The sequence below is a fragment of the Nothobranchius furzeri genome, chromosome 2, assembly GCF_043380555.1.
Source record: "Nothobranchius furzeri strain GRZ-AD chromosome 2, NfurGRZ-RIMD1, whole genome shotgun sequence".
NCBI lineage: Eukaryota > Metazoa > Chordata > Actinopteri > Cyprinodontiformes > Nothobranchiidae > Nothobranchius > Nothobranchius furzeri.
The window spans coordinates 25,704,132-25,726,872 of NC_091742.1; the positions used below are offsets into that span (position 1 = coordinate 25,704,132).

At 42.2% G+C, this 22,741-nt stretch overlaps 2 protein-coding genes across 2 annotated transcripts; one reads left to right on the forward strand and one right to left on the reverse strand.

Annotated features, from left to right (window-relative positions):
• Positions 1–2,261: 2,261 nt before the first annotated feature.
• Positions 2,262–4,042, forward strand: ccn2a (cellular communication network factor 2a). The gene is made up of 5 exons (XM_015947979.3): positions 2,262–2,541; positions 2,636–2,852; positions 2,945–3,193; positions 3,278–3,489; positions 3,573–4,042. The coding sequence occupies exons 1-5, from the start codon at positions 2,479–2,481 to the stop codon at positions 3,867–3,869; spliced, it is 1,038 nt and encodes a 345-aa protein (XP_015803465.1). The 5' UTR covers positions 2,262–2,478; the 3' UTR covers positions 3,870–4,042.
• Positions 4,043–8,175: 4,133 nt separating this feature from the next.
• On the reverse strand, positions 8,176–18,634 carry chga (chromogranin A). Its single transcript, XM_070548866.1, has 8 exons — positions 18,337–18,634; positions 18,093–18,142; positions 17,284–17,377; positions 13,371–13,439; positions 13,188–13,274; positions 12,520–12,777; positions 11,543–11,910; positions 8,176–8,833 (listed from the first exon to the last, which is right to left on the reverse strand). Exons 1-8 carry the CDS (start codon positions 18,383–18,385, stop codon positions 8,750–8,752), a joined length of 1,059 nt encoding a protein of 352 aa, XP_070404967.1. The 5' UTR covers positions 18,386–18,634; the 3' UTR covers positions 8,176–8,749.
• Positions 18,635–22,741: the final 4,107 nt, after the last annotated feature.

A 22,741-nucleotide genomic window follows, 5' to 3' on the forward strand; every position in this document is an offset into this window, starting at 1 on the left:
ATCTGTACTCTTCAAGAGCCGGAAGAGGCTTGACCCTCCAATATTCCAGTTAGAATTGACAAAGCTCTTCGGATGAGAAGCGAAACGGCTTCAAGAAACCAAAGAAGTCCAATTTCAACCCTTTTGGATGATAATTGGAAAGGATTTATTTGAACAAGTCCGCCTAGATAAGCTAATCCTAGATGGTACGGCTCCCATCTACCTGAATCCTCTTGCAAAGGCTTACGTCATCACTCCGCTCCCGTCATGGGAGGATCGTCGGCTAGCAGTGCCTACACCACACTCAGGACAATCCAGACTCTTTTCATGTGTCGTTCCACAGATATGGAATGACCTGCCAAGCACTACTGGAACAAAGGCTTCCTTGTCAATTTTCAAGAAACGTCTGAAGACCCAGCTCTTCAGAGAGCACCTTCTAAACTAGCACCCTCCCAGCACTCGTCTCCCACTCTACTGCACACTCCTCGTTCGCTTCCCTCTATGATTGATTATGCTGCCTCACTGCCACCTAGGATTGACTGATTGTTGATAGCCTCAAGGGCAACCTGCTGGCTTGAATATCACCTGTAAGTCGCTTTGGACAAAAGCGTCTGCTAAATACATAAACATAAACATAAATATAAACATAGTTTTAGTTTCAAGCTGTGGAAAGTAAATAATTATTAAGAAAGAACAATTTGGTTTACATTTTCTTAAAGGACATGCTGAGCATTAGTAAAGGCACTGAATTAGTGGTATTTAGAACATTGTTTTAAACTTTATAAACACTGAAATAACAAAAATCTGTCATAGCCTAAAATAATCCATGACGCACTTTTTTCCAATTCATAAAACCGTTTTATTCACTTAACTCAATTGTGCCTAAATGCAACTTATGCCATTTATTTCTTAAGGTTTTAAGCCATTTAATTTCAGCTGGTTTCATTTTAATATCTCCATCACTTAAAGGAGCAGCGTGAGAAATGTAGAGCCATCTAGTGGTGAAATTGCAGACTGCAACAAAGTAAATTTAGCCTTTTCTGTCTCCCCCAGGAGTCCTCAAGAAACTATGGTGTTTCCACATATTTAGATGTTTGGTTTGTCCATTCCAGGTTACCATAGAGAAGTAGTGGCCCTAACAGAGGCTGTGCGTATTTGGAGCTGTGAGGTGTCCAATCCCGATCCTCGAGGGCCACCATTCTGCATGTTTCATATGATCCTCCTATTCAGCACATCTGATTTGAAGTGAATAGTGATTAACAAGCTTCCTTGTGACATGATGACCAAGTAGTTTTGTTGGAGCAGGAAAATAATACATCTGCCCGTAAAATTAAAACTCATTATTTCTAAAGAGTCGTCAGCGATGTGAATGTTGTGTCTACTGCATTAGAGGGCGTTTGTGCTCCAGGCGCCTTGCTCATGTTGAAGAGAACATAATGTGCACACAATGGGCTTAAGTAAAGAAACTTCAGCGAGGAAAAATCCAGCTACAGTTTCCCAGACAAAACCACATGAGAAGAGAGGACAAAGTTACAAGACAGCAGTTGGAAGGTCTCTGTAGTGGAACGCGGGCTTAGACAGATAACCAGCTCAAGTTAATGATTTCCTTTTCCCGACCGCTTAATGTTCATTCCCCAAAGTACATGATGTCTGTGCGTCTTTGAAGCAGAGGTTGTGGAATGCTGTTGTGGTCTTTAAGTCTTGCCCACCCGCTACACATCAATTTGTTTGTTTCGCCATTTTACAGGTTTTAATGAGCGTCTACCTGTTGCTTTTTACAGCTTCTCTTTCATGTAAAGCTATTTGTGGCTTCACTTTTGAACCGGGCAGCCTTCCCCTTACTTGTGCCTTCCGTTTTTTTTTTCTTTTTAAAATATAATATTTATAGGTAGCGGCTGTCTGTTTGTGAAGTCAGTCTTTAGGAATTCCCAGTGTGGGGTCCCAGGCCTCTAACCAGACCAATCCTCCCGTCACAGATGAAAGCAGAGAGAGAGAGAGAGAGAGAGAGAGAGAGAGAGAGAGAGAGAGAGAGAGAGAGAGAGAGAGAGAGAGAGAGAGAGAGAGAGAGAGAGAGAGAGAGAGAGAGAGAGAGAGAGAGAGAGAGAGAGAGAGAGAGAGAGAGAGAGTTGTTTGGCAGAGCAGGTCCGCTTCTTCTTCAGACAGCAGGAATGTGGGATGTCTGGAGTGGGGGTCAGGAAGCGAGGAAAGAATGCCAAGCATGTCCATGTTTGTCCAGGGCTGGCTCTCCATTCAGCTCCCAGTGACGCGCTGCGAGGGCCAGTGAGTATAAAGGGAGCCGGGCTGTGCAGTCAGAACTCAGATCAACTCCTCTACTGAAGCTAAACTCTAGCTTTCACAAGAAGAACGCAAAAGAAGACAGACTGACAAGAGATCAACTCGATCGGAAGACGTTTACGAGCTCAAACGCTGAGACTAAAGGAAGACTTTCTCCACGAAGACTTTGGAAGAATCTGACTTGATCACTGAAAACGAGAAAAGATGTTTGCTGGAGTGAAGAAAATGGTGATTCTCCCTGTGTTGTGCGTCATGTTTTCATGCATGGTAAGCTTGAATCCCTCAAGTCTGTTTACTCTCATTTGAAGACATCTCTGTCCATATGTGTGTTATTTACCTGAATGTGTTTCTGTGTTCTCAGGCTGCAGGTCAGGACTGCAGCGGACAGTGTTCCTGCCCCTCCACTCCACCTCAGTGCCCCCCAGGAGTGAGCCTGGTGTTGGACGGTTGTGGCTGCTGCAGGGTGTGCGCCAAACAAATGGGGGAGCTCTGCACCGAGAGAGACGTCTGCGACCCACACAAAGACCTTTACTGTGACTTTGGAGCCCCAATCAACAGACGTATTGGAGTGTGCACAGGTGAGCTGCTCACTGATTCCTGTACAACACCACTGAAATCCTCAATGCAAGATCCGAATCTTGACCTCTGCTTTGCCGTTTGTGCCCCACAGCTCGAGAGGGAGCCACTTGTGTGTTTGGAGGCATGGTGTACAAAAGTGGGGAGTCATTCCAGAGCAGCTGCAAGTACCAATGTACCTGTCTGGATGGAGCCATGGGCTGTGTCCCACTCTGCTCCATGGACATCCGCCTGCCCAGTCCGGACTGCCCAATGCCAAGGCGCGTCAAAGTGCCAGGGAAGTGCTGCGAGGAGTGGGAGTGTGACTCTTCCTTTACAACCAGCATGGGCTCTGTTCTGGCTGGTGAGTGTCTCTTACAAGAACAAAAACCCTCAAAAAGAATGAAGGATTGTTTCACTAATTTGAGGTTGCTTTCTGTGTTTATAGCCTACAGAGAGGAGGAGACTTATGGTCCAGATCCCAACATGAGGAGGGAGAACTGCCTGGTGCAGACTACTGAATGGAGTGCCTGCTCCAGAACATGTGGCCTTGGGATTTCCACGAGAGTCACCAACGATAACCGTGAATGCCGCCTAGAAAAACAGACCCGGCTGTGTATGGTGCGACCATGTGAGTCACAGCTGGAACAAAGCATCAGGGTGAGTTTCTGTTCATCCGCTCACAACCCGCAGTGTGACATAAGAACATTTGCTGAATGTTGTTTTTGCTTTTATTTTTGCAGAAAGGAAAGAAGTGCATCCGCACACCCAGAGTCTCCAAGCCCATGAAGTTCGAGATCTCCGGCTGCACCACAACCAAGTCCTACAGGCCAAAGTTCTGCGGCGTCTGCCTGGACGGCCGCTGCTGCACCCCACACAGAACCACCACCCTGCCCATGGAGTTCAAATGCCCCAACGGGGAGGTCATGAAGAAGCACATGATGTTCATCAAGTCCTGCGCCTGCCACTATAACTGCCCCGGGGAGAACGACATCTTCGAATCGATGTATTACAAGAAGATGTACGGCGACATGGCGTGAGCTAAAGATCGACGACCAAACCTTGTGACTTGAAAGAAAAAAACAACAAACAGAACTCCATCTCAACTTGCAGCTCAGTATATAATTTTTATAAAAATATATATATTTTGTCATTTCCTCATTGTAAACGAAGCCCAGACACTTGTCTTTGTGTCTGTGAGTGATGTATGGCTCAGACAGAGGGTTGCCTAGCAACTCCAAAAGATTTCTGCACTATAACTTTTTATTTTATTTTTATGACAAGCCTACTGTCTGGTTTCCGTCCTGAAATTCTTTATTTTTTTTAAATTCGCCCAGTTTTCTGTTATATTTTAACGCTGACCTCCTCTTTAGATGAGATGTCTAATTAGCCCCCCCCCCCCCAAACCCGAGTCCAAGACCAGCGCAAGCTAGTAAACAGCTCTGAATGGGTCCTGTGTGTTTGAACGTGTGTGAGCCTTGTCCAGGTGTGTGTGCGGGTGTGTACAGACTAGAGCAAAGGTCAGAGCTTCAGCCCAACATGTGGACAAGAACCCAGCTGAGTTTGGGGTTTGATGTGAAACCCAGCTGCAAAGGCACTGAGGACAGAAGGAAATAAAACTCATTACAGGTTCAGGTCAGAAGAAAGAAACCAAACATCTTTAAAAAATAAGATGCTAATTTGTACAAAAACCTGAAGAACAGACTGGAAGAATTGTACTTTCATTCCTTTTTTGATTGTTCATATGTAAATACTGTATATATTTGTACAGTTTAAGTTAATTTAAAAAGCTGAAATTGTTCTGTGCTTCAAAATCTATTAATATTGTTTTTATTTCAACTTTATTTTGTACTGTTTTGTTGAGAAGTGTGACGAAAATGTTACATGTTTCACTGTGTAGCTGGAAATAAAATCCTATTTTTTTATACAAATGAGTTTTCTGGTTGTGATGTCCTGATTTTCCTCATCAAAACTGTGTTTTAATCCATTTTCTACCAAGACAAACTAGGGATGTGCCGGTATCGGCACCAATACGATACCAATACCAGTATCGGTATCGGTAAAAGTTAACCGACACCAATGCAGTTGCTTGAAAATGGCTTCACTGTAACTTGTCATTTCTGTTCACCTAATATTTTAGTTTTGTGATGATTTCTATTCATATATTTTACTTTTTATCTACCTCACAGTCTTTTCTGAATCTGAGTCCTTCCTGTTGAAAGCAGAGAAGAAAATAAAATCTGTATTCCAAATCATTGCCTTTTTTGTGTGGTAGAAGTATCGGTATTGGTAATCGGTATCGGCGAGTACTCAGATCCAAGTATCGGTATCGTATCGGTTTGGAAAAAAGTGGTATCGTTGCATCCCTAAGAAAAACTCATGAAAGCATCAAAGATTAACCCTAACCCTTAAAGGCTGAACAGTTGTAGTGAGAATAATAAATAAAAGCACATTTATTATACTCATAATTTCTTCATATTGAACATTTAGTTTGGTTCTCGGATATAATATAGAACTAATAATAAAAGACTCAGCAGTGTGAAATAATGCACATCAAACTGAATGATGAGGCCAATATTTTAAAAACAACATTATGCATCATCAGTATGTATATATACATATGACCGGTGTCTGAGGTCAAGGTGTTGAGGGGGATCTGTTTTGGTGGCGTAAGGGTTGAGTCTCTGCTTTTTGCAGATGATGTGGTCCTGTTTGCTTCATCAGAACGTGATCTCTGGCTCTCACTGGAGCGGTTCGCAGCCGAGTGTGAAGCAGCTGGGATGAGAATCAGCTCCTCTAAATCCGACTCAAGACCATGGCCTTGAGTCAGGAAAGGGTAGAATGCCTTCTCCAAGTCCGGGATGAGGTCCTGCCTCAAGTGGAGGAGTTTAACCCTCTGGAGGCAGGCGTTGCAGATTTGCAACAGTTAAAACCTACCTACCTGGTTATTCCACATACATATTTCATGAGCATTTTTTAACTCAGAAGTACCCCTGAAGGACTTAGTTGCTCGTCCTTTTATCAAAACTCATTCTGAGCCTGAGAGGGTCAAGTATCTCTGGGTCTTGTTCATGAGTGATGGAAAGCGGAAGCATTGGTGCTGCGTCTGCAGTGATGCAGGCGTTGTACCGGTCTGTCGTGGTGAAGAGAGAGAGCTGAGCTGAAAAGCGAAGCTCTCAATTTACTGGTCGATCTACATTCCTACCCTCACCTGTGGTCACAAGCTTTGGGTAGTGACCGAACGAACGAGATCGCAGATACATGCGGCCGAAAGGAGTTTTTTTCCTCAGGGTGTCTGGGCTCTCCCCTAGAGATAAGGTGAGAAGCGCAGCCATCTGGGAAGGGCTCGGAGTAGATTCGCTGCTCCTCCACATCGAGAGGAGCCAGTTGAGGTGGCTCAGGCACCGAGTTAGGATGCTTCCTTGCTGAGGTTTTCTGGTCACGTCCAACCCGGAGGGTTTACGTCTCACGGCTGGCCAGGGAACACTTTAGGATTCCCTCGGAGGAGCTGGCCCCAGTGGTTGGGGAGAGGGACGTCTGGACCTCCTTGCTTAGGCCACTGCTCCAGCGACCTGACTCCAGATAAGTGGACAATAATGGATAGATGGCATTATGCATCATCTCACCTGATGATGCTGCATGACTTATTAGCACTCAGGATATGATTTGTGAATTACTTTCAGCTTCTGTGCCATCTGGTTTCTGCTGCATCTCTGTAAAATGTATTCTGCTGTAGCCACTTTTCTTTTATTCCCCTCAACTTAGACCTGTTTCTATTACTTAGAGGCATTTGAATATGATTTGTAATAGATTTTTTCAACCATTTTCAGAAACTTGTAGGGCTTTTTAATTTCATCGTGTGTCTCTGATGGGATCGTTGCACAGGAGTAACACTCAGTCAAACAGCCCTTTTTTTAAAGGTGCTTTTAATTTGGTGGTTTGTTCTTGAGACTTTAGCAGCACAACCCCCTGTGAAATCAGGAGATTTTACAGAAACAAACAGCTATAGATCAAGCCCACACAGCTGGTGGCTCCTCGCCAAGAACATTGTGTCATTGCTGTAAATGTTTTGTTTCTGTGCAGTTTGGAAACTCTCGTGGAAGAAGTGAGGCTTGTTTGCACAGAAGAAAACGTTCTTATAGGATGATGTCCTCGCGTGCCCGCTTCAAAAACACTCAGCTTTAGAGGGAGAACTAAAACAGTCAGTTGTCGCCCTCTGGTGTCCTCTCTGTCTCATTGTTCTTTAAACATTATTTATTATCAAATGCAGAACAAAATACTCAAACTAATACAAAGCGACTAATTCATAGTAGGTTTTTGAGAAACATCTTCGGTATTTGAACTGATTTCAGACTAATTTACCACTTAACAGAATGTTGTTCAGAATTTACAGTTTAGAATTAACGTGCAACAAGAAGCACCATTATTATTATTGTTGTTGTTGTTAATAATACTACTACTATTACTAATAATAATAACAACAATAATATAATAATAATAACAATAATAATAATAATAGCAATAATAATAATAATAATAATAGCAATAATAATAGCAATAATAATTATAACAGCAACAACAACAATAATAATAATAATAATAATAAATAAAATAATAATAGTAATAGTAATAATAATAATGATAATAATAATTTAGTAATAGTAGTATTACCATAATTTTCATATTAGTATAATCTTAATATTAGTATAATTTTAGTATAATCATCTTCTTAGGATGAATTTCATATTTATCTAATTTAACTTACTGCTTTTATTTTGAAGCCTTTCATTTATTTAAAGGTGCACTTGATGGTATTTATTGCCCCCTAGTGGTGAAGCTTTTTTTATTTTTACCAGTTTCCAGCTTCATTTAAAGTCACTTTGCTTCCTCAAACTGCCCAGTGGAGTAAAACTATTGCATTGTTTTCTCTCTTATCAATACATGAGTGGTAAAACACAAATGTGCAAATGCAAACAGAAACACTAACGTTATGCTTTTCCATTAGAAACTATCCAGTATCTTTCCTCTCATTACTTACCAGCAGGGGATTTTTTTTACTGCCAAATTTAATAGGTGAACTGCACCTTGTAGCTGGTTAGATTGTTATCAGCCGATGTGTCATCCCGATTATTCATGCTGCCGGCTTCCTCGCCCACAAACAAACAACGGCAAACCTTATCTTCACTCACTAATGTGTTGTTCCAGTTAGAAACGTGTATTAATCTGACATGTAATCTGACATGTATGAGTTTAACGTGCGTAGAATTGCTGACATTTGCACATCCTGCTGGTATGTTGAGTGTTCTAATTTTAGAGGCATTGCAAGGATTTACCAAAACAGAGGTCTTCCGAATCAATTTGTTTATTTTATATTTGTACATAAATTCATCACAATTTGACATTATAACTCATTTACCTGCTAGAAATCTAAACTTATTGCCTTGGCTTGATTAGAGTCAACTGGGATCGCAGTAGCATCTTTTTTTATTTTCTTTGTCTTTGAAACTAAAAGAGCATCCTGGAAGGAGCTTTATACAAGCTGTGACTGTACACCACTACCCCAACAGTGTTTGTCGACCTGGATTAGCCCAATCCTTTCATTTAAACCAATGTTAATTGTTAAAGTAATAAAGATAAATGTGCATAAAGATGAAATGAACATAAGACTATAACGGGACTCTTTTTTTTAGAAATCTGTATGCTCTGCACAGAACTTGTGCACTTGCCTGATGTTAGTATCCACGTCTAAGCTTCTATCTGCAGGATGCTACTCTGTGTAAGAAAACGAACAATGTCTGCAGTGGTGTGGCATCCTAGAGAGAGAGAGAGAGAGAGAGAGAGAGAGAGAGAGAGAGAGAGAGAGAAGCAGAGAAGGACAAGAAGACAGGTTGCAGCGTCAAAACTTCTATTGATCTCTCTTTCAGCCTCGTCGCAGCCCGTGGAGCTTCTTGGCAACGTTTTCAAGTTCTGACTCGATGGCTGCCAGGCTTTCAATCTCAGGCTCCTACAGGAATAATGACATAAATAATAACCAGTAAATACATCACATTTTTAACTAAAGGGAAACTGGTGTTACCATTTGGACCCAACGGGGCAGTAAATAATTCAAATTGCATTATCTGAATTTGCCTAGAAGCAGTATGGGACAGCAGCAGGAACACAATAGAGCTCCGGACGTCACACGACTCTCAGAGAGTAGACGCCATGTTGGCAGGCAACAAAGGTAAACAAAATGAACGGGATCGGCTTGGATTTTACTTCGTCTGAGTTTACTTCACACTTTAAAACTAAAGAAATCGTTTTATATAGTCAGAAATTAAATAGACTAAACATTTCTGACCCTTACTGTGCCGCTGGGATACTTTTTAAAAATGCCAGAAGCTGTCGGAGCGGACTTCTTACCGGACCTGGCCAGGGAACGCCTTGGGACTCCCCCTGAGGAGCTGGCCCAAGTGGCTGGGGAGAGGGAAGTCTGGGCCTCTCGACTTAGGCTACTGCCCCTGCAACCCGACTCCGGATAAGCAGATGAAAATGGATGGATGAATGGACAAATAACAGATTTACATGTAAGTAGTTTAAATAGAGTGCTGTGCTGGAGTGGATCTTGGGGAATCCTGTAGATGGCTCATTTCTTATCTCGTCCGCGTCTGTTCTGCAGCCTGGGGCACAACAGGAATCTACCATATTTCCCGTTTGATTGAGTTTTCTGACAATAACAAATAGTCCAGCTGCAGGCTTCTGCCTGCCAATATGGCGCCGTTTCGATTTGAACTGTTGCATGCTGGGAGAAGTGACGTCAACTCCCGGAGCTCTATTGCCCAGTAATTGGAAGGTTGCAGGTTTGATCCTGGCTCTGACCAGAGAATGTTGCTGTTGTGTCCTTGGGCAAGACACTTAACCCACCTTGCCTGCTGGTGGTGGTTGGAGGGATCGCTGGCGCCTGTGTTCAGCAAGCCTCGCCTCTGTCAGTGCGCCCCAGGGCAGCTGTAGCTACATCATAGCTCATCATCAGAGTGTGAATGTGTGTGTGTGAATGGACTGATTGTGTTGTGAAGTGCCTTGGGGGGGCTGTAGAACCCTAAGAAGGCGCTATACAAATACAGGTAAGTTATCATATGTCATCAGTGAAAAGTCATAGATACACTCTAAAAAATTAAATGTTGAATTTACTTAACCAAGTCATGTCAACAGGTTCCACTAAACCTAGATGCCTGAATGTAAAGAGTATTATGCACTGTTATATGTTGTTGTAATGTCAAAACTAAATGTGTTACCCAGCCTTTCCACTTGATACGTAAGAGGCGGGTAACATAAGAAACACGTTTGCCCCACGAGCGTCTTTCATACCGAAAGCGTTTCAGAAATGAAACGGCAGCGAAAGCGATCCTGGTCTCACGAAGTCATAAGACGAGACAATTGCACGACCTTGTGAGCAGGGGCGGATTTAGGACTGAAGAAGATCCGGGGCTTAACACATGCGCGCGCGCGCACACACACACACACACACACACACGTGACACGCACTAGTCAACATCATATATTACAAATCACAAATATTTTCAAATAAGACTCACAAACCTGAGTCAACACCAGTCTCATCAAAGCTGAGGTTCTGTCGCGGTACCTTTTGTCTAAAAAAATGCCCTTACGTGCATCTTCACTCATGCGTTTCAGGCAGAGAGTGTAGAAGAAGCCGGCTGCTGAAGGGCTTTTTGTTCAGTGGTGGAGGTTCAGGCAGGCTGTATACAAACTACTGCCAGCTGCTCCCTCTCTGTTGGACTTTGGTACTGCATGTTACTTCCACGATTTAGATCTGGGGCTTTTCATAAAACATTCTGGGCTTGAGCCCAAGTAGCCGGGCCTAGCGCCACCCCTGCTTGTGAGATTTCAGCAGTTCATGCATTAACAAACCAGGGGAAAGATGGCAGCATGCATCCTAAAAGATTGGTGGCTTATTTCCTTTTCTTTTTAAAATTCTGGGGATGGGAGGGAATGTGGGTATGTGGGGCCTTTTTAATTTGTTAAGAACTTTAAGTTGCATGCATTGTATGATTAAGTGCTACACAAATAAGTTTGATTGACTGATTTACTGATTTTCTGTTTCCCTCTGTTATGGAGGAGTTATGACATACTTTTATTTTTACTAGTTAAGCAACTAGAAATCTACTGGTGACTTTTATTTAGAAAGATTTCGAGGTTTTACGCTGCTTTTGCATTTGACTTCCGGTCTGGCTCAAACTCAGCGGCTGAGTTTGATGCGTTCTGGAAACATAGCACATAAAAATAAACTTAAAGCATACACTTAGTAGAGCAGCACATTACTACGTTTCTGAGACGTGTCCCGGTTACTTCAAGCAGTTAGGTTTAGTGGAACCAGTTGACATCGTTTGGTTAAGTTAAGTCAACATTTTATTTTTTTCAAGTGTAGTTTGGGCCTAGAGTTTAAAAACAAATAAATGCTTTGTAAAGTTGTGAAATTAATGTAGGTTTTTGGTGGAGAATCAGTTAAGAAATTTGAAAAAGTTGAACTAACTTGAATAATGGCTGAATTTGCTGCATTGCAGTGATGACGTGAATACCGAGTGTCTGCTAACAGGGTCAAATCCTTACATAAAATGGTGAGAGGGCTGTATACATTAACGATGAGATTCCATAAATACACTTTTTAGCTACTTCTCTCAACGGGACAGTTTTTAGAGTGTAAAAAGCCCACCTCTGACTTTCTACTGCCGCTTCCTTCTTCTTCCATCTCTGTCTTTTCCTCCGGTGACCTTTGAGCAATCATCTGCAGCTCCTTTTCCTCTGGACTCCTCTCAGCATCTCTCTTCTTCTTCTCCTCTGCCTCTTTGACTACTTTTGAATGATGAGGCATTTTCTCCTCTTGCTCCTCCTTCCTTATCACTCTCTTCTTCAGCCTTCGGTCCTCCTGGCCTCCTCTTTTCCTCCCATGCTCCTCCTCTTTGCTGTTGTGTTTTTGTGACAGCAGCACAGATCTGTTACTTTCCCCTCCATCTGCCACCTTGTACATCCTTTCTGTTGACTTGTTTCTGGAGGGAGCTCTCGTCTCATCAGACCCGTCTCCTGGAGAAAAATAAAGTGAACATCAGCAAGACTTCACTTCTTGTAATGAACTCTTGGGTGCCAGCTGGCAGCACTTTCCACAGCAGTGCTCGCAGCACTTTATTTGAATTAACAGCATAAGTAAAATAATAATCAGAAGGCTGAGGTTTCTTGTTGTTGAAAGTCGTGCAGGGAAAGCTCTGGAGATGGAAGCTACCTCTTAAAAACAATCTTGATGCAAGAAGGATTTGCAGCAGTCGCATGCGCCTCGACTCATTTGAATTTCAGGATATGAGAATACTTAATCAGTTCTGTCCGGATGCTGTCAGAGTGCCAGCCATATTGGCTTCGGCCTCCCTGTGAAGTGAATGAAATTCATCATGTAGATGGAAGTACTTCCATCAGTCACCTGGATCCCCGATGGCAGGCGCAGCTTTTATGCACTCCTCCTGTCTAGGATTAGGTTATAGGTTGGGATAGGATCTTTTATTTCTACAGAAAAGATAAATCCAACATGAGCAAGTGCTTAAAATGTCAAACTCTGAAACTGAGAGTGCATGTTTTCTGTCATCCTCCTTTTTGTCATTTGAATATCTAACAGATACAAATCAAAGAGAATAATTAGCTTGCCTCTCTGATCCGTCGCCTCTTTTTCCTCCTCTGATTTCTCCTCGGAGTTTGCCTGCATGCTATCGAATCCTTCTTCCTCCTCCTTTTCAGCCTCATCGTTTCCCCTCTCCACTTCCACCTCTTCGGTTTCACTGTCCTCCTTTGAAGTGTCATCTTCCCTGCTCTCGTCCTTCCCCGCTCTTCCATCTCTTGCCCTCTTCCTCTGGGACGGGACGGATCTTTCGCCAGGGTCTCCCAAGGCGTCCAACATGGATCGATCTGAAAACAGAGACGCTGGAATTTTACTCACATCAAATTGATTTTTCCAATCACGTTCCATATAAAAAAGATAATTATTCCATCGCATTATAGCAGTCAGATTGATGAGTGTTTTAGCATATAAGTCATGCCATAACCCATGCTTCTTGGGCTGTCACTTAAATTTTGATGCATTGCCTGCTTCCCATTTTGTGCTTTTACAGAAAGTCTTGCTGTGACTAACAAAAACCAGGTGCACCGAAGTGTGGGAGGACCTCATGCAAGTCCTCATTCTGTCCACAAAACACATCAGCAGCCTTTAAATTTAGCTCAGCACTTTTGCACCTCATCAGCGCTGCCTCGCTCCAAAACTGGAAAGCAGTGCACGTGTAGATCTCATTTGCAAAGTTGCATGAATCACAGATAATCACCGGCATTGTCATCCGTGGTGTGAAGTGCTTTTGTTGTGGGGGTCGGATCGTCAGCAAGTCTCTGCAGCAGAGCCCTCTCCTGACCACCTTCAACAGAAAATAACATAATGTTTCGACGTGCGTGCTCGAGCATGCACCTTCAGCACACACGGAACGATTAGCTCTGAGTAACCGGTGACTCACCTCCGACAGCGATCTCCTGCAGCTCCTTCAGAAAGTTATGATGACGGAGGATGGTGAGGAGTCTGCCATCTGCACAAACACAAAACCACAATTAGATGTGTGTGCTGGAAAGTTGTGCAGGAAAGACATGAAACTGTGAGAATTCCTCGCAGAGTCAGTAAATATTTGTTCATTTCTTTTATTTTAGCGCACTTGACAGGTTTACAGGAGAAACCCGGCCAGTTCTGTTGCAAAGATACCAAAACAGGGTAATAAATTACATGAAAAACTCCTTCAGTAAAAAAAATTTCTAGAAAGATTTACACTCAGGCAGTGAGAGATTAAAACTTATTCAAGGCTACAACATTTTACGGATGCAGATCATGTACAGCTGCTGAAAACCCAAAAGCCTTATTTCCCAGATCTGTTTTATCTCTCAGACTCACCCCTCAAAATGTCGTTCAGTGTTTTTATTTTTTATTTTTTTTAGCATATTAAGAAATGAACACATCATCCATAATGAATTGGGTTGACCACACTCTCTAGAATCAAAATGTTGATTTTACTGAATCGGGTTACGTCAGGTGGTTCCACTAAACCTAGCAGACTACTTTTAATATAACAACACACAACAATGTGCTCTGTAGATTTAAAGTGACACTTTATAGTTTTGAACACTTTAAGCTATTGCTTTCAAACTGGTTTCAGTGGTTCTTGAACCAGAAACCTCTCAATGGACAGCGCTCTGCTGCCCTCTGCTGACCAGAAACTGCATTTAAATGATAAATGATAAATGACCCGCACTTGTATAGCGCCTCTCAGAGGAAGGACTCCAAAGCGCTTTACACTACAGTGTATCATTCATCCATTCACGCACACATTCACACACTGATGGGGATGAGCTACGATGTAAGCCACAGCTGCCCTGGGGCGCACTGACAGAGGCGAGGCTGCCAAGCACTGGCGCCACCGGTCCCTCCGACCACCACCAGCAGGCAAGATGGGTTAAGTGTCTTGCCCAAGGACACAACAGCAGAATTCTCTGTCCAGAGCCGGGATCGAACCTGCAACCTTCCGATTACTGGACAACCCGCTCAACCTGTTGAGCTGTTTAACAGCTTTGTGGTGTGGCTCGGCACCAGTAGAAAGGTCTGAACCAGGCTATCACTGCAGCCTTTGCAGGAGCCAAAAGCTGTGCTTATGTACGTGATGTTTGATGTCCTGTTTTCAGTCCAGTTTGCATAATTTCCAGTGAGACTAACATTTATCTGAATGTTTATCGGGAAGTCAAGAGCAGCAGATGGTTCCTGTCTTGTTGCATGGGTTGCTGGGAAAGACTCCCCAAACAGTTTCCAATTCATGTGTATGTGAGACCCATTTCATAAGCTATGCAGGAGTGACGTCAGTAAAAAGTGTAACTGGGGTCGCATTTTCGGTGTAAGCAGAATTTTTCTGAGATCCAGCCGGAGGCCCGTTGCGTTCTGGCTGAACGCTGTAGTAACTGGTGATGTATTGCTGAACTGTGCAAATAAAAAGCCCCACGCTGTAAGGACAACGTTGTCTCATTCTCTTGTGTTGCGATAAGGAAAAGAACCACACCTTTCTCAGAGCTTTGCCACTGTTGGTGGCGTCACTTCCTTCTTCGTTTATCGTCCTCCGCTGCCTGCTGATAAACGGAGAAGGAAGTGACGCCACCAACAGCGGCAAAACTCTATCCCTAACCCTAAGTGATGTTGGCATCAGCAAAAACAAGGTAAAAATAACACTTCTGCTATGTTAAAAAAAAGAACCGTAATTCAGACAGCTAATATGAAGGCTAGCAGTTAGCTTTGTCTGTTTGTCAATAAAAAGCAAAAGAAGAAGAAATTGGCTTTTCTTGTGGCGGAGCCTGGAAGCAAAAGTAAGAAAGTAGTGTCTTTGGAGGTGACGCAGAGTTAAAACTAGAGTGAATATCAACCATAATAATTTTTTTTTCCAACAGTGTGGATCTTTGTACTTCATGGCTTTTCCGTGTTAGCATTAGCTTGTTGTTAGTGCTAGCTACAGCGTGCTGCAGCAGAGTTGTTTACAATAGTTGTAATTCCCTTTTCAGCCAGTAGGAGGGAGAAGGGGGATACTTTTTAGGCATTTCTTTAAACAGTTTGTTTTAGTGGAACCAGTTGACATGTCTACATCCATTGAAGAATTTTTAAAGGTTTCATGAAAACTTCTTCAGTTTTTCCCGGGACAGTTTGGTTAAATTCAGACAAATAAGCACATTATCACCCTAACACCCCCTTTTCAAGCTTGAGTGATACATTCATTTTTGAAAAGGAACAAAGACATTTTAACTCTACTGGAGGTAAAACACAGGTGTGTCTTTCCTTTTTTCAAAGGACTCAGCAATTCGCTTTTGTAAATTAATCTGAGTTAATTGTCCGTGAATTTAATGCTTTCAAAGCAGGGATACAATTAATCATTTGTCTCATAGAAAACCCCCCACCACACCCGGGGAATTACAGCAGCGTTTTCCGCTGACCCACAAACAGCAGTAGGTAGAGACAACCGCCGCACAGAGCCATGCTCTTGTGTAACTCTGATTCTTCTCCTCTCCTCTATCCATCCATCTAGTGCTGTACAGTTTCCCTCTCACGGCGACTGCTCTGAACTCAGAGATTGCGGCTCCCATTGATTTTTTTAACAGCAAGGACAGCATCAAGGCAAAACGACCGCCATGTAGCTGAACCTGGAGACGCTGCTGCAGATTTTTACGCACCAATCCATTAACCTTACGATGAGGGCGTCCAGCAACGATGATGAAGCAGCAGATTGGAAATGCAGAGTCAATTTGGGATTTGGTTGGAGCTCTGGCAGTGACTATAGAGATGAAACATAACAAAGATGCATGTGGTCCAAATAAAGCCACATATGCACCTACTGCATAAATAATTATATTACAGATTCGACTGAATCATACACCAGAGGAAGATTTTGTACACAACTGCAGTGTGCATGAAATATTTCTAAATTTTTCTCTTGAATTTAAATGCAACCACAATCTTCACTGCACAAGTTTACAAATAAACTAGAAATGTAAATAAACAAATAAAACAATAAAAGGCAACCACCTGACAATGGAGGAGATGGGAGTGATTATAGCAGCTTTAATCATCAGATTAAATTAATATCTATCAATGATATAAAATGAAATAGAACATTTTTATAATTTAGTTTAAATAAATAATTTTAACAGTACTATTGGATTGTTTGATCAAATACAGGCAGAGCGCCGTTCAAATAATATAAATAAACATTAGTGTGAATGATGCGTTTGGTGAATTTTAACCCTCTCAGGCTAACAATAAGTTTTGATAAAAGGACGAACAACTAAGTCCTTCAGGGGTACATCTGAGTAAAAAAAAATGCTCATGAGTAACCAGTCGGTTTTGACTTTGCAAATCTGCAATGCCTGCCTCCAGAGGGTTAATGAGGTTTGGGTCACTGATGCGTAATAAAAACATTCATCACACAATGAATTCACATTTCTAAATCTTTTTAAAAGTCTTCTGAATCATGCATGACACTAAACAAGCTGTGTAGACACAAATGTTATTAAACCAGCGCAGCATCGTTAATGTTTTACAGCATCATTTAAATCTGACGTGTCTAGCAACTAAAGCTTCCTCTAACTAACCCTAACCCTTCATCCAACAACACATTTGGCTCTTGGAAAGGAACTGCATCATTTGCAAGGTTAAACTTCTTGCATTTAAGTGACGCCATAATCCCCCCCTCCCCCCATATTTCTGTCATGTCCTGCACATTTTTACTCCTTCACCTACTCTGAGATTGCGCCTGCCAATCTGACTCCCCGGTGTTGTGCTTTGCAGATGTTTACATTTCTGCAAAATATTTTAATTTCATAAACAAACCTTCATGTGTTCTCCGTGTTTACCTGTTTTCAAGGTAACCAAGCACTCTTGACTGATGGGTATGAGGCGTGGCCTCGACAGAACATCTGCCAGTGCCTCCACGATGCATTTCATCACCTGTCAACGATTCAGAGCAGAACTCTGGAACTTTCGACATCACAATAAACACACTTGAGTAATTAAACTCCCACAGCAGGTTGAAAAGCTATGGAAATGTGGCGTTTTATGGTTTTTTCAGTCATTTAGGGCAATAAGGTTTGAAATATATTTAAAAATAAATAATGATAATAATGTAAGAAAGAAAAAATGTAAGGAAATAGTTTTTTTTACTGCACTGTAAAATTGTGTGTGTGTGTGTGTGTGTGTGTGTGTGTGTGTGTGTGTGTGTGTGTGTGTGTGTGTGTGTGTGTGTGTGTGTGAATAAATTAGTATTTTAAAAATTTGCAAGGATTACTCTTCTAATTTTGACGCAAAACGTTGGATTCAGTCTTTAATGATGTTAAACTACTCACATTTAAAATCAAAACTTTTCAGAGATCAGCTTGTCTTTGATGCATTCTAAGCACATTCAATGTGAAATTGATGTGAATCCTGATGGTCAAGGCTTTTTCTTTGGTCTCCAATTAGGATCTAATGATTTTAAAGAAGCTAAAGCTGACTGATAACGTGCTTAAGAGTCAAATAGCAAAAATTAGATATTTAGAATAACACATTTCCTTTTAAATCAGATAAAAGCTATTTTTGTCACACCATGAGTCTTTGAATAGTGATGAACATGCAGCAATGCTTTTACAATAATCATGCAATGATTAAAGGAATTGTGTGATCTTACCTGAACGTCGTCATTCTCCAGCTGGCTTGAAGTCAGTGGCAATGACAGAACTGCGAGTGAGAAAACAAGAGGCATTAATTGTTTTCTTTTAGATTGAATCATTATTGTTTTATCTATCCCTGATATTTCAGTAGAGACAGTCAGTTGCAGCTGAATGAGCTGAGAACAGATGAAACTGTCGCTGTCCTTGGTGCTGAAGCTCTCGACGCAGATTTTTAACTTCCAGCAGGTTTTTTTTTCTTACCGCAGTTGGATAAAACCGTCAGAAGGAAGAGTCCTCTACCGATCATCATGAGGTCAATTAAGCTCTCCAGGAACAAAACAAAACAGCGAAGCTTTTTTTCTTTTCTTTTTGTCAGGAAAATAAAAAAATAAATAAAAACTGGTTTAATCCAGAAGAGTCGGAGCTTCACATTCGCATCGTGAACAGAACTTGGTCGCCTTTCGGTATTTCTGGAGAGCTAAATTTTCTGCTGCATCGGTGAACCTAGCTGCCTCCCGCTCCGGTCTCTGCCGAGACTTCACAGCGACGGGGGGTCTTTATAGGAAGGGGAGGAGGGAGGAAATGACGTCATCCTGGGGACAAGCGTCCCTCCTCGTGATGGTGGTTGTTGTCAGGGCGTGTACAGGTGAACAGGTGAGCACGAGCTCAGGGGAAGAAGGTTTCTGTTCCTATTAAAGATTTTTCTCGATGTAAAATTACCCTGAAAATTTACACTTATTACTAATATGTCCTTTAAAATAACACTTTAAACACAAGGAATAAAACACGTCAGGATTAAAGTTAAATAATAATAATAATAATAATAATAATAATAATAATAATAATAATAATAATAATAATAGTAATTATATATATATATATATATATATATATATATATATATATATATATACATATTTTTTTTCCGGAAAATATATATTTTTCTAACTCAAGCTGCTTTTATGTGATTCGGTTGTTTTGAAATACACCTGTAAATTTGAGACTTTTATTGTGAAAGACTGAAGGAAGTTCTTGGATGCTGCTGTAGAACAAGCGCAAATAAACAAATGCAAATATATCTTTATTTTTATGACTATTTAACGGAGTTTACTGAGTGAAAACTCAGTCAGAAAACAATAAAAACAGGAAAAAATACACTCAGGTGTAGGAACTCTGGGGGTTGAATCTGTTACTTTCTCACTTTTCTGGAAGTAGAGGTTCATAGTCTTCTGGAAAAAGACAGGGAAATATTTTTCCATTGTGAATTTTGGGGTAAATAAAACAGATTTTTTTCGTGACATTTCTAACTTAATATCATCACTTCCACTTTGATTTGTTTTCCGCTGTTTTAATCTTCACACCCACAATTTTGACAAAAAGAAAGAACAAACAAATAAATAAATAAATAATTTAGAAACATGCAGTTAAATCAGGAAAAGTGTGCTGAGCCGATTGGTGGTGGTGGTATTTCATTTCCTCCATTGTTGCGTTTGCTATTTATAAAAAGCCATACATTGACAAACAGAGCTTTGAGAACGTGGTGATTAGTGGAAAAGAATTGGCCGCCTTCCTGCTTCTTAATTTTTTTGCATGTTTTTTACACTGAAATGTCTCAGATGATCAAACTTAAAAAGTAAAAACAAAAAACAAATACACAAGAAAACACAATGTACTTTCTTAGTTAAGTTTTTATTATCTGGCGAGAAGCAAATACAAACCTGCATGACCCTGTGTGACTAAGTCATTGCCACCCTTAGCAGCAATCAAGCCCATCTCCTAACTTGCAACGAGTCTTTAAAGTGCTGTGGAGCATTACCTGCTTTTTTTAAGCTCATGCCTCATTTATCAAGCTTGCTTACGCACAAAACAGGGTCGGAAAACTGCGTAAGCAACTTTTCCAAACTGTCCAAACTTTGGGATTTATGAAAGAAAACTTAGCGGAAAAATGAGCACAACTTTAAGTTGACTAAGGACCTGGCTTACGCACATGTTGGACATGGAGAGCACCTTCAGTGCTGCTGCTGAGGATAAAATTATGAAATCCTGCAGCATTATCACTTGTACTGCTTCGTTTTCACACAGAACAAGACCCCCCACACGCACACACACACACACACACACACAGCCTGAAGCACAGAATACGAAATGCAGAATATCAGCAGGGGGATAGACTGAGACAGAATGTCATGGGTCTGTGACAGTGTGTGTCCTGTTACTGTGACCCTGTTAATCATGCCCCCTGGCTACTTGGAGAAGGGAGGTCTCCGTTTGGGTGACTGTTTAGAGTGTGTGACTTTCACCTGGGAGTCTGGGGATTGAATCCTGATTAGACTGTTTTTTTTTATATCCGCCACAGATCTCTCTGAAGAATTCAGCATTGATGGCTTCAGCAACGCTGTGCCACTCTGTGGATTTTCTCTTATTTATTTTGCAAAAGCACTACCTTTCATTTCTCCACCTCACCCACAAGTACCTCAATTTCTGCTTGTGGAATAGCGCTACCTTGATCTGCGGTCGTGATCAAATGCTGCAACAAGCCGGCTTATGTATATGCTTGAGATCCACAAGGCACTTTGCATTGAGTATTTATGGCAGTAAGTGGGCGTGGTGAGGGCGGGAAGTTACAAAAAAGCAGCTGAGAACCTTCCTCGTTAGTCTCTGATTTATGAAGCGGAGATTGTGTGCAGCTGTGCGTGCTCCATGTTTGATAGATCACAAACCTACTTGGCGTAAGTACATTTTTTTGCTGAGCTTATGTACGTTTTAGTAAGGATTCTACGCAATGTTTGATAAATGAGACCCCAGATCTGTAAGACGTGCTGTGATAAATGGAGCACATAAGTTCAGAACAGCAGAACCACTATGGCACCAGTTTGGTGCAGACCATTCAGAGGAAGGACCTCATTCAAACCAGAAGCGATAAAACCCACTGTGCAAAGACCTACTGTGGACGTCCTACAGACGTGGTCTGGACCGACAGACTCAATATGGACATAATCTGCATGTCCATGCAACGTTGACTGTTTGCAGGGGAGTAGATAAAGAAAACGTGAGGCCATTTTGGGGAAATTCATATTTAAAATTGTAATTTGATCTAAAAGACTGAGGAAGAAAAGGTCAAATTAGTTGCTGAGGACATTTGTTATGTATAACTTTTATTTAAAAAACTTTTAACCTCGTAGCTCCAGGCAAATGAATCCCCCTCACTGGTAAAGTCTGTTATCCAACCACTTCATTAAACTCAATAGTTACAAAATTAGCTTATCAGCCAATCACATGGCAACAGGTGTCTAGATGTGGTGAACGTGACTTGATGAAGTTTAAATTCAACTTCATGAGGAAGAAGAAAGGAGATCTTTCAGATTTTTAACATAGCATGGTTTTTGGTACCAGACGCGCTGGTCTGAGTTATATTCTGGGATTAGGATTTACAGATAAAAAGACCTTCTCAGTAGCCTAGTGGTAGTGTCCGTCCTGGACTGGGAGATTGGGGAACAAATCCTAGTCAGGTCATACAAAGACTTAAAAAATGTTCCCCGGCTTGACACTCAGCTTCAAGGGGTTGGATTGGGGGGTTCAACCACCAAATACTGTAGTTCCCGAGCGCAACCACAGCTGCAGCTCACCGCTCCTCACAGGGATGGGTCAAATGCGGAGATGAATTTCACCAGTGTGTGACGACTAATTTGACTGTATCTTTAATGGACTGAAAAAGAGAACATCTCCAGTGAGTATCTGCCGTCTGGCTTGCTGACCATGTTCACCTTGGTATGACCACAGTGGACCCATCATCTACCTTCAGCAGGATGATGCACCATGTCACAAAGCTCAGATCAACTCTAACTGGTTTCCTGGAACATGACCACGAGTTCACTGGACTCCAACAACCTCCACAATCACCAGAACTCAGTCCAGTCCACAACCTTTGGGAGGTGATGGAACTGGACGTTCTCATCATGGATGGAGCTGATGATGTCACGTGATGCTGAAGGGAATAGGCGGTCCAACCCAGTACCAGCAACGGCAGCTAATACAGTGGTTAGCACCAACTTACTATTTATTTGTGATAAACCAAGTTTCTGTTGATAAATGTCGTTGTCGTCGTCGTCTTCCTCCGCTTATCCGGGTCCAGGTTGCGGGGGCAGCATCCCAACTAGGGAGCTCCAGACCGTCATCTCCCCGGCCACCTCCACCAGCTCCTCCGGCAGGACCCCAAGGCATTCCCGGACCAGATTGGAGAAGTAACCTCTCCAGCGTGTCCTGGGTCGACCCGGGGGCCTCCTGCCGGCAGGACATGCCCGAAACACCTCCCCGGGGAGGCGTCCAGGAGGCATCCTGACCAGATGCCCAAACCAACTCAACTGGCTCCTTTCGATCTGGAGGAGCAGCGGTTCTACTCCGAGTCCCTCCCGAATGTCCGAGCTCTTCGCCCTTTCTCTAAGGCTGAGCCCGGCCACCCTACGGAGGAAGCTGATTTCTGCCGCTTGTATCCGTGATCTCGTTCTTTCGGTCATTACCCAAAGCTCATGACCATAGGTGAGGATTGGGACGTAGATCGACCGGTAAATCGAGAGCCTGGCTTTCTGGCTCAGCTCCTTCTTCACCACGACAGATCGGCTCAGCGTCCGCATCACTGCAGACGCCGAACCAATCCGCCTGTCGATCT